This window comes from Ahaetulla prasina, chromosome 2, assembly GCF_028640845.1.
Source record: "Ahaetulla prasina isolate Xishuangbanna chromosome 2, ASM2864084v1, whole genome shotgun sequence".
In the NCBI taxonomy this organism is placed as follows: Eukaryota; Metazoa; Chordata; class Lepidosauria; order Squamata; family Colubridae; genus Ahaetulla; species Ahaetulla prasina.
In genome coordinates, this window is record NC_080540.1 from 165,308,211 (window position 1) to 165,320,760 (window position 12,550).

Sequence of the window (12,550 nt, forward strand, 5' to 3'; positions counted from 1 at the left end):
TTAAAATGATATGTGTTACAAACGAATAGGTTGTTTCTAAAATTGAAATAACGTTTTACCAGATAGCCATAAAACACATTAAAGATCTACTAATTATTTCACCCCAGAAGAGCGAGTAAATGGACATCTTTCTCATTTATCATTCGAGGTCATCATGAGTGAGTGCCGGACAGCATTCTAGTACTCTCAGCCTGTGGCTAGAATGCACTAAAACAAAAGGTTGAGAGCATGCCATATTTCGTCTAATCATAGAATTTCTGCCAGGGCGTATATGGCCAAATGGAACAGTAGTTCCTTGCCATCTTGTTTAGCTCCTGAGATACTTTCTACTTGTTCACTACCACCTCCCCAGTTTTCCTTTATTTTTGTGTATTTGTTCCTCAGAAAGTGAGTACACTTTCAAACAAATAACTACAGCCATCATTTCCCCCTTAACTATGCTCACAAGGCTCTCTTTTGGAGGCATTTTTTGTAGGTAAAAATAATGCTGGAGGGTTTTTGGTTTTTTTTGGTTTACATTGTGACATACTAGTTTCCATTTTTATTTATTTTTATTTTTTAAATTGAAAAGTGACGTTTGTGGACATATTGAGGCACAGGAGCATTTAATTGCTTTTTTCTGCTATAAGCATTTACCACTAAAGAAAGACCAAACTACTATAGTTTTCTATTTGACTTGTACATTTCAAGGTAATCTGTCTGTTTCTGCCCAAAAGATCCAGATCTAATGCTCATAGAAATTAATACTAAATTCAGTGGTATAAACATGTTCCAGTACCCTCAAACTAAGCTCAAAGTAACCAACGTTTTTCTAATTTAATCACTATAGGTAGCATTGTATCAAGAGAGACTATGGGAATCTTAGGGCCAGGGTTGATGTCATAATATCCTTTGTGAGGAACGCAGGAGCTTTGTGACATCAGAACGTAACAACCAGAACTATGAAACTCACTTGCCAACTTTGACATAGAACTCCTGTCAAAATGAAAGTTAATTATTCTCCTTTTCTGCTGGGCGAATGTATAAAGCATTGTGGAGTAACAACACCACAGTCTCCTGTATTCTGTAGCAAGCAAGCTTTTCTGCGATTCTATAGTCCTTCTGAAGGTGGCTTGTGTTTTACGCTTCTAGGGTATACAAGGTCCTCGTGGCGACAAAGGTGAAGCTGGAGAGGCAGGAGAACGAGGTCTGAAGGGTCACCGAGGATTCACTGGCCTGCAGGGTCTCCCTGGGCCTCCTGTAAGTTTTGATTTCAGCACGTCCTGGATAGGATTCAGCCCCAGAGGCTCCATTCTAGGCTTGCCACAGATTGGGAATGGTCATCTGGGTATGGTATGGCCAGTCTAGAGAAAAGAAAGACTAGGGGGTGACATGATAGCAGTGATGATTCCAGTACTTGAGGGGCTGCCACAAAGAAGAGGGGGGTCAACTTATTTTCCAAAGCACCAGGGGGCAGGACAAGAAACAATGAATGGAAACTGATCAAGGAGAGAAGCAACCTGGAATTAAGGAGAAACTTCCTAACAGTGAGAACAATTAACCAGTTTCTTTTCATAACTTGTGGGTGCTTCATCAATGGAGGTGTTTAAGACAAGACTGGACAGCCACCTGTCTGATGTGGTAGAGGGTCTCCTGCTTGAGCAGGAAGTTGGGCTAGAAGACCTCCAAGGTTCTTTCCAGCTCTATTCTGATTGATGATCTGTGCCTCTGTTGTAACAAGGATAAGAATCAGTTTGTACAAATTTATGCTGTATGCATTCTTCTCTACAAAGATTTCATAAATACAGTATCTCTTAGTAAGACCTGTGAACTGAAATTCTGTATAGTAAGTAACCCTTATTAAGGCTGGGGAATTTAAATTATCTCCCAGCCAACGGATCTTTGAAAACTGATCGAAGAATCTTCAGTCCAGGATATAGTTATTATTTGACAATTCTGTCCCCTACTAACGGCCTCCTCCAAAAGATAACAGTTGCAAGATACCTATACTATAGGATGAGTTTGCACTTGTGTAATCAATTTCTCCTTCGACATGAAGGTGCACAGAGGATCACTGGCATGTTAGTCCATCCAAAAAGGTCAACGAATCAGAGATCACAAGGGGAAAGGCTCTGTGTTGTAGAGACTACTTGGGCTCTTCTGTGGAGAAACTATAAGGCACAAAATTCAGATTTAACTATGCAGCTTTTTTTCCTTTCTTCCTTAGGGTCCTTCTGGAGATCAAGGTACATCTGGTCCCGCCGGTCCCTCTGGTCCCAGAGTAAGTACAATGAACAGGGTACTTCAGAAAAGCTAATTTTCCTGAACGCTTAAGTCACCAGTCATTTGATGGGTATACCTGCCACACGAACTCTTGATTCATCAGGCGTGATCAGTGGTGGGTTGCCCCCAGTTCAGTCTTGTTTTATAGAACCGGTAGTTCTATACACCAGTGGTTACTACACTGACTCAAACGTCATCAAAACTCTTCTGCGCATGCACAGAAGAGCGCGTGCATGGGCATGATGCAAACCGGTAGTAAACGTAAGTAGAACCCACCCCTGGGCATGATGATGCAGAATTTCATATTTTTTTCCTCCAAGGGTGACAAAATTTGATTGAAACGTAAAATCGCAGGCTCCGAATCCTTGATGTTGTTTAGTTTAGGGAGAGGACAGAAGCAATTCCTACTGAGTCGAAGAGGAACGGTAGAACATCTCTTGTTTCCAAATCCCCTTCTGGCTCACATTATAAGGGCTGGGAAGTTTTCCACCATATGTGGAGCAGGTCAGATTGGGGAAGGCTCTCATACTGCAATTTTGTTGTAGCAGAAACTTGAGAGCATCAGTGTGATTGATTGATTGATTGATTGATTGATTGATTGGACAAATTTATATTGCAGCCCCAAAGTTCTTTCCCTGCACATTTCTTATTTGGCTGCATTTGTGAGCAGCTGATTCTCACCAGTGGTGGGTTTCAAATTTTTTTACTACCGGTTCTGTGGGCATGGCATGGTGAGCGTGGCATGGTTTGGTGGGCGTAGCAGGGGAAGGATACTGCAAAATCCCCATTTCCTCCCAGCTGTGATTTGGGAGGCAGAGAATAGATGCAGGCGGGGCCAGTCAGAATTTTTACTACCGGTTCTCTGAAATACTCAAAATTTCCGCTACTGGTTCTCCAGAACTGGTCAGAACCTGCTGAAACCCACCTCTGATTCTCATCTGTATTTTTTGTTTTTGGCTTTCTTCTAGGGTCCCCCAGGCCCTGTTGGTCCCTCTGGAAAAGATGGCTCTAATGGAATGCCTGGGCCCATTGGCCCTCCTGGCCCTCGTGGTCGTAGTGGAGAAACTGGTCCAGCTGTAAGTAACTCAAAAAAAAAAAGCTATAAATACAGGCTAGACTGAACTACCATAATTAAGCCCAAAATTTCTGTTGCTTAGCGAGACAGTTGTTAATTTTGCCCCCATTTTACAACCTATCTTGCCATAGTTGTTCAGTGAATCACTGCAGTCGTTAAGTTAGTAACAGTGAATCTGAATTCCTCAATGACTTTGATTGTCAAAAGATCGCAAAAGGTGATCATGTGATCTCAGGACACTGCAACTGTCATAAGTTTGAGTCAGTTGCCAAGTGTCTGAATTTTGATCGCAATTTTTGATCATCGGGGTGGTTGTAAGTGTGAAAAACGGTCGTAAGTTCACTTCTTTCAGTGCCGCTTAACTTCGAACCATTACTAAATGAACGGTTATAAGTCAAGTTCTGCCTGTAATGGAAATAAAGAAGTACAAGATATTACAAAAAGGATATTGGCATTTGTTTCCTTGGGCAATTAATTGAAGGACAAGATATTTTGTATGAATGTTATTCTATCAATAAAAAAAATCAAAAAAAGTGGAAAACCACCTGTCTGAAATAGTATAGAGTATCCTGCTTGAACAGGTGATTAGATTAGAAGACCTCCAAGGTCCCTTCCAGCTCTATTCCGATAGATAGATCAATAGATGATAGATAGATAGATAGATAGATAGATAGATAGATAGATAGATAGATAGATAGATAGATAGATAGATAGATGATAGATAGCTAGATAGCTAGCTAGCTAGCTAGATAGATTGATTGATAGATAGATTGATTAGATAGACAGACAGATAGACAGATAGATTTCTGTTCTAAGGAAAATCTGTTAGCATGGTCTCCTTTCCTCTTTGACAGGGTCCTCCTGGCAACCCTGGCCCTCCTGGCCCTCCGGGCCCACCTGGAGCTGGGATTGATATGTCTGCCTTTGCTGGCCTTGGCCAGACTGAGAAAGGCCCTGATCCAATGCGCTACATGAGATCCGATCAGGCTTTCAGCAACTTGCGGCAACATGATGTTGAGGTTGATGCCACCCTGAAGAGTCTCAACAACCAGATTGAAAGCATCCGAAACCCTGAGGGCAGTAAGAAGAACCCAGCTCGAACCTGTCGTGACCTGAAACTATGCCATCCTGACTGGAAGAGTGGTGAGTTTCCAGGCGAGGTGCACTTGCCTGATTTGGGGTGGACCAGAGTTCTGTCAGCTCAATTATGTAAACCTTACACCTAGAGAGAACCAAATTGTTCTGTCCCCCTCCCCACCTCACATCAAAGAGCGTAGAAGTGAGCGTCTAACAGTCATTCATTCTACAACCGACCTGAATTTCCTTTGTGGATAAAAGACTTGGCAGCTACAGTTCAAATGCCTGCCAAGTTCCTTATCCCTGGCAGAGACAGGAGTCACTTGTCCATAGACCGTTGCCGGGGCAGCCAAGAGTTCACAGAATAATTCCTTCACACAGTCCAGGCTTTAACTCAAAAACAACCAATCCGAAGTTCATGCTTTGCAGTTTTTGTCCATCACAGAGGCTACAGAGCAACTCCACCCGCTTTTATCCCCGTGGGGTGTGGCTCAGTGACTCAGCACTCTCTGGGCCTGCAACACCTCTTCCTTTGCTGCGCACGCTTCTCCTTGCGACGCTGTCTGGGATCAATCCAAGATTGATCCTCCTCACCCTCTTTTGGTGGGGGCTCCGACACGCCTTCTTCCTGGCCTTCAGCTGGCACCTGAGGCGTTGCCAGAAAGGAGGGACCTGGAGAGGGAGGCCTTGTCGGCTCCTCCCCCTCACTCTCAGAGTCATCCTCCTCCATTGGGACAGGCTCGGGAGCTGGAGTCACAACACAAATGATTCCCACTCAAAGCATAAATAAATGTCCCTCACAGCAAGAGTAGTTTGGATATTTTTGATTCCTGACACCCAAATGGCTTCTTCCACCATTTTTTATTCCTGCCACCAAAAAATGTGGGATTCTAACAGTAGTTAAAATGCAATATTGCAGGCGAACTCTGCCCACAGCCTGGAGTTCAATCCTGACTGGCTCAAGGTTGACACAACCTTCCATCCTTCCGAGGTCGGTAAAATGAGGAGCCAGATTGTTGGGGGCAATAGGCTTACTCTGTAAAGTGTTTAGAGAGGGTGGTAAAGCACTATGAAGTGGTATATAAGTCTCAGTGCTATTGCTATTTGATCCACTTCATTGAAGCTATTAGAGATACTGTGGCTTGTAAATCTGGGCATATTCTTTTCCCAGAATGTCACTGGAAATCACACTTTATTAAATGATAAAATGTAATTCTTTTTCCCTAAGCCTCAGATGCAACTTCTGTTATCAGAGTAAATCCAGTAACACAACTTGAAAATGATAGACTATAGTCCAAAATATTAACATGTAATATGAAATCTTTAATCATTGAATATGGTAGCGGTGATGCTCATACTGTTTTCTCCCATATATAGTCAGTAAACATTAGAGATATGTTTATAAGCTAAACCTTTCAAAAACCTTTAAGATTTAGCCTTCTTCATAATTTCTAGAGTAGTTGATATTTCATCTTTTATTGTTTCACTTTTTATATTCATATCTGGATTACTAATAAATGTCATTCTGTGAAAATTATAATTCCATTCTAATATGATTAATTAGACATCTGGTGCATTAGTTAGACATTCAAGGCTACCCCTTAGATGGGAAAATGTCCAGTGCAGGAAAAAAATTATGAATAGAATAGAATAGAATTTTTTATTGGCCAAGTGTGATCGGACACACAAGGAATTTGTCCTGGTGCATATGCTCTCAGTGTACATAAAAGGAAAGATACCTTCAAGAATCATAAGGTACAACACTTAATGATAGTCAAAGGGTACAGATAAGCAATCAGGAAACAATCAATATCAATATAAAGCGTAAGGATACAAGCAATGAAGTTACAGTCATACAGTCATAAGTCATAAAAAATTTATGGCCAAGTGTGATCAAAAAATTGGAATATATACAGAAGTGGGCTGCTGCCAGTTCAGACCAGTTCGGGTGAACCAGTAATTCCGATCAATGGCTGGGCCCGCCCACGCTATCCCATCCTATATAATCGCCATGTTTGATGCCGCATGCGTGCACGGACAGCGCATACGCTCACATTTTTGGTTCTGGGTGAATTGGTGGTTACATTAGGTGACGCCCACCTCTGAATATATATGAACGAGGACCCAGATTGTTGTGGGCAATATGCTGACTCTCTAAACCACTTAGAGAGGGCTGTAAAGCACTATGAAGCAGGGGTGAAATCCAGCAGGTTCTGACAGGTCCTGGAGAACCAATAGTGGAAATTTTGAGTAGTTTGGAGAACTGGCAAATACCACCTCTGGCTGGTCCCAGAGTCAGGAGGGAATGGAGATTTTGCAATATTCTTCCCCTGGAGTGGGTTGGGAATGGAGATTTTGCAATGTCCTTCCCCTGCCACGTCCACCAACCCAAGCCCACAGAACAGCTAGTAAAAAAATTTGGATTTCACCACTGCTGTGAAGCAGTATATAAGTCTGTTGCTATTGCTGTGCATGTAAAAACAGAGAGAGACATAACATACACTTGTCAGTGACTTTGTTTCCCTTTTACAGGCGATTATTGGATTGACCCCAACCAGGGCTGCACTTTGGATGCCATAAAGGTTTTCTGCAACATGGAGACTGGCGAGTCCTGTGTCTATCCGAAGCCAAAGAGCATTCCCAGGAAGAATTGGTGGACAAGCAAGAACAAGGAGAAAAAGCACATCTGGTTTGGAGAAAGCATCAATGGAGGTTTTCACGTAAGTAGTCATAATCAATAACTGCCTTTGCATTGGTTAGATGGATTTGGAGAGAGGGCCAATGTTCTGTGAACATCCCAGGTCCCTTTCTCAGCTTTTCTGAGTTAACAAACACAACTCGGTTTAGTAACTGCAGTTTTTCTGTAACACTGTCTGAAGGAAGAGTCCTGAATCACATAGCCTTGATTCCATGTTCAACCCTGAAGTGATCATGGCTGAGGCCATCTTGGAGGCTTCAGGGCTGCCACACAACTGGGGGTGGGGGGGGTGATATTTAGATGTTTATTGTTTTGTAGCCAAAACAATAAAACTTTCCTGTGGGAACCCAAAGACATTCCCACAGGTGGCTGGCCAGAGGAGGGGTGAAGTAACCAAGCAACCAGCCAGTTCCTGGATTGGACAGCATGATCAGTGACTTGGGGGTGGGGAGAGAGGAAATTTTACTTTTAATTATGGTAGGTGAAAGCCATGGGAACTTTTAGAGTCGGCTTTCACCAGTTGTACCAATATTGATCTTCCCAATAAAAATGTCCTTTGAGGAATCTGCCTGCCTCGGAGTTCTAATATTCCAATATTAGAATATTAGTAGTAATATTGTACTAATAACTAGAGCATTCAAAACATTTGCTAGACCAATCCTTGAATACAGCTCATCTGTCTGGAACCTGCACTGCATATCGGACATAAATACAATCGAGAGAGTCCAGAGATATTTCACAATATCTCCTCTGCTCGCAATAAAATACCTTATGCCACCAAACTCCAAATTTTGGGTTTAGACCACTTAGAACTACACCGACTTCAGTCTGACCTAAACATAGTACATAAAATTATCTACCACAATGTCCTACCTGTCAATGACTAGCTTCAATCACAACAATACACGAGCAAATAATAGATACAAACTCAAGGTAAACTGCTCCAAACTCGAATGCAGAAAATAGTGGTCAATGCCTGGAATGCACTACCTGACTCTGTAGTTTCTTCCCCAAACCCCCAAAACTTCAAGCTTAAACTGTCTACTGTTGACCTCATCCCATTCCTAAGAGGTCTGTAAGGGGCGTGCATAAGTGCACCCCCGTGCCTTCCATCCCTGGCCTAATATTCCTTTTTACTTATCCCTGTCAATTATCCAAATTATGTTTATACTTTTACCTGTTATCTTACATATGATTGACAAATAAATAAATAAAATAAATAAATTTCTATGGGTGAATTACTTGGAACACTGACATCACGCTTTTGTCCACTTGGCCATCATGTGTGCTTCATGTTCCTTCTCCCTTGGCCCTTTTTAAGGTTTTCCATGTCCTAATGGCTTTGCCTTGTCCTTTTCCAGTTTAGCTACGGAGATGACAACTTGGCTCCTAACACTGCCAACATCCAGATGACTTTCCTGCGACTCTTGTCTTCTGAAGGCTCACAAAATCTTACCTACCACTGCAAGAACAGTATTGCCTACATGGACGCAGCATCCGGCAACCTTAAGAAAGCTCTCCTGATACAGGGATCCAATGACGTGGAGATGAGAGCCGAGGGCAACAGCAGGTTTACCTACACTGCCTTGCAGGATGGATGTACTGTAAGTAGAAAGAAAGCAATCGTGATTTATCGGGGGTATTGATGGAAGTACTGTAAGTAGAAAGAAAGCAGCCACGTTTGAAATGGTACAGGGTTTCCTACCAGAGCAAGGGTTTGGACTAGAAGATCTCCAAGGTCCTCTCCTTATCCCCATTATTCTAAATTATTTATTGGGAATTAGGGTTCTGCCTAATTGGGTAGCATAATACCCTCATGCCGGAGAGCATAAAATGGGAAGAAATTGCAGCAGTATTGCCTACATAGAGCAAATTTCTAATCATAGTTTTACACATTTCTAAAATAATTTTTGAGCTTGTGATCTTGATGGATGTTGGGTTGTTTTATTTACTTAACATTGGGCTAATTGCTACCAAGAAGGTAAATGCAAATACCACACAATTGTTTGATTTAAGGGCAAGAGATCCTAGTGATAGTACCAGGCTTAGCTTGCTGATCAAAGAGAGTAGCAGAGATTTCCATTTCAGCCAAGTAGCCAGTTATATTTTAAGTATGAGAGCATACCTGAGTAGGGTTGGTTTTTTTTTTTTTTTTAGTGATGCAAGCTTTATAGCTAAAGCAGAATGATGGTTTTAATCCCCTTAGGAAATTCATCCTAGGGTAGGGAAAGCCTCGCATCCAGCACACCCACCAAGAGGAGTTGAAAGAACATGTGCACACTATATACAAGGGAAAAAGTCAGAAGGCGGTAATCTCAGATTAGACGTTTCTTAGATAAAGAGTGACAGACATGGAAACGACACAGAGTAAATCTTAAATCTAGGTCTACACTCTGTTGCCTGCTTGTGGTCAGGTAGGCTGAGGTATCAGTGTCCCTGAGTTCACACTTCCAACATAACAAGTTGCATTTCAAAGAGACAAAACTTAAACTGCATGCCTGGTCTGCTGTTATGGGCGATACTGCCGGGTTAATATTTGAAATAAAAACGCTAAGTAGCTAGTCATTTTTGACAGAAACCACCCCAAAAGGTACTTACAACCTAGTTCCAGGGTACCAACTGCTGCGAACAACCCTCCGCAGTCACCTGATCACAGTTTGGTTGCTCGGCAACTGCCTTGCCTTTGCAGCCAGTTGCAATGTTCTTGCACATGTGGTCACATGACATAATTTATGATGGCTTTTGCCAGAAACTAGTCTTTTCAGCAGGTATCTGGTGGAAAACACCCATAGGAAAGCACTGGCTTGTTTAATGACCACAGTGTTATTCACTTAACAACTGCCACAAAACAGGTTGTGAAATTGAGCAAGTTTCATAGGTGCCTTGACTTATGACTTTCATGATTTATGATGGAAACCAGGCTACCATTAACGATTGTAACCGTATTGGGCAAGTTATACTAACTAGACCAGGGGTCTCCAACCTTGACAACTTTAAGACTTGTGGACTTCAACTCCCAGAGTTCCTCAGCCAGCAAAGCTGGCTGAGGAATTCTGGGAGTTGAAATCCACAAGTCTTAAAGTCGCCAAGGTTGGAGACCCCTGAACTAGACAATATTAGATTGAAAGGAAGAAGAGAGACAATTCTGAATCCAGTTCTGTAGGGAGGTCTTCTGTTGACCATATTACACACTCTCTCTTGCCCAAGTTACCAAAAAGGAGTCAAAAGTATATAAAGGAGTCAAAAGTATATAAAGCCAGAGAGATTTGTTCTAGTATTTGAAATCTGCCACAACATTATTTTATTCATCAGAGCAGACAGGGTATAGGTGTTCCATCACCCCACCCTGTCTGAAAATATAAGTAGTCAAGAGAACATTAGATTCTGATCTTCTAGAATCCCATAATCTTCTAGACTCCCACACCTGATCCATGAGCAGGTGGTATGATGTCACCCTTCAGAACTACATTGCAAGCAAAACAGGACATCATAATTCCCCACTCGGATTTTTGAAATATTGATGCTGTCATAAAAGTCAATTGCAGAAGACATGACTTCAGTAACAGAGTGGTCAAGGCCTGGAATGCACTACCTGACTCCGTAGTTTCTTTCCCAAACCCCCAAAACTTTAAGCTTAAACTGTCTACTGTTGACCTCACCCAGTGGTGGGATTCAAGTAATTTTACAACCGGTTCTCTACCCTAATGATTTCTTCCAACAACCAGTTTGCCAAACTGCTAAGTAAGGTAACAACCGGTTGTCCCGAAGTAGTGCGAACTGGCTGAATCCCACCACTGACCTCACCCCATTCCTAAGAGGTCTGTAAGGGACATGCATAAGCGCACCAGCGTGCCTACCGTCCCTGCCCTGATATTCCTTTTCACTCTTACTCTTTTCAAATTACGTTTATACTTTTACCTGTTATCTTATATATGCTTGACAAAATAAAAAAAAAATTCCACTGATTTGAAGTAGACCCAGCCAGTCTAAGCATGCCATGCCTATCCAGGTGTATTATATTATTATCCAAGCACCTCACTGAAACTGGGGTACAAAGTTCTTGATATGTGTGTGTCTGTTTTCACCATTCCAGAAACATACTGGCAAGTGGGGGAAGACAATCATCGAGTATCGATCTCAGAAGACTTCGCGCCTGCCCATCATTGACATTGCGCCTATGGACATTGGTGGCGCCGATCAGGAATTTGGTGTTGACATTGGCCCCGTGTGCTTTTTGTAAAAGAAGAACAAACCCTAAAATCAATATTTTTTTACCAATCCAAGTACTTCCCAATCACTTTTAGGACTTCTGCACTGAATGGCTGAACCAAACTCCTCCCTTTCCCCCCCAAAAAACCTTTTTGCTTACATTTCTGGACTCTTATCATTTTCTGTGGCCACCATTGCTTGAATAGATCACAAAGCCAGTATAAGAAAGGAAGGAAGGAAGGAACAACTAATAATGGTATTATTTATTTATTGTCTTCCTAGAGGGCCTTTCTTGGGTCAGGTGGTGATAGGAAGCTCACAAGCATATATGAAGGGTCCTTCCCTCCAAGTTGCTAATGTCCCCAATCCTGGTTGTAGCCAAGTCTTCTCCCCACTCCATTCTGAGTGTGTATCAAAGCAAGATTACTGTGTACGATACTAAAGATGGTGCTATTATTGTTAAAACAAGTCTGTATTTTTTAACATCAATTGATATAAAAACCTTCGTTGGAAAGTAACAAGTTGATCTGATTATTCTTGTTTTTGTCTACGAGTCTGAATTTTATCGACCGGTGCCTCAACTTTCTATTTTCCTTTTGTAAAATCAAATCAGCCGTAGGGTTAGTGTTTAAATCTCTCCAGTATTCATGCTAACTTGCATTAGAAAACAAATGTAACCCCTCCCCTCCCCCAATGATTAAGCCTTATATACCGGATAGGAGATGTGCGTTTTGGAAGAAAGAATACTGAATTTACACTCCCACAGATAAGTGACAATTTTCTCCTGTTGACAGCTCCCTTGTTTGGTAAGATTTAGTTGAGCACCAACATTTTCTTAAAAGCATCGCTGATGTTAGTTTGTAAAGTGGTGTTACCAGTTCTAGCTGACTGTAAGCTTTTTTCCCCCCAATTATATAGTTCTTAAGTCCTTGGCTTCCCCCCCCCCCCCAAAAAATCGTAAAGCTAAGGATTTTAATTCTCCTTTAAAAAAAAAAATAAGATGAATCATACACTCACCATTCCTATATGAATAATATATGTGTGCCACGGATTGTGATTGCGGACAGAGCACTGTTATATGACTAGAAGAAAATAGATGATGGTCAAAATTTCTAGCATTGAAATGCATAGCAAAGGGCACCGTGAATATTTACCTCCCTCCTAAAGGTCCAATATGTCACTCTCCAGCTTGGATAGGGTTAGGCAGTGGTGAAATACAATTTTTTTTA

At 41.8% G+C, this 12,550-nt stretch overlaps 1 protein-coding gene across 1 annotated transcript in view; it reads left to right on the forward strand.

Moving 5' to 3' along the window:
- Positions 1 to 12,132, forward strand: part of COL2A1 (collagen type II alpha 1 chain) — a 103,057-nt gene extending 90,925 nt beyond the window's left edge. Inside the window, exons 48-54 of the mRNA XM_058167985.1 lie at positions 1,132 to 1,239; positions 2,207 to 2,260; positions 3,231 to 3,338; positions 4,192 to 4,480; positions 6,947 to 7,134; positions 8,474 to 8,716; positions 11,206 to 12,132. Coding sequence (XP_058023968.1) covers positions 1,132 to 1,239; positions 2,207 to 2,260; positions 3,231 to 3,338; positions 4,192 to 4,480; positions 6,947 to 7,134; positions 8,474 to 8,716; positions 11,206 to 11,352 — 1,137 coding nt within the window. The 3' untranslated portion in view covers positions 11,353 to 12,132. The remainder of the gene's footprint in view (positions 1 to 1,131; positions 1,240 to 2,206; positions 2,261 to 3,230; positions 3,339 to 4,191; positions 4,481 to 6,946; positions 7,135 to 8,473; positions 8,717 to 11,205) is intronic.
- The last annotated feature ends 418 nt before the right edge of the window (positions 12,133 to 12,550 follow it).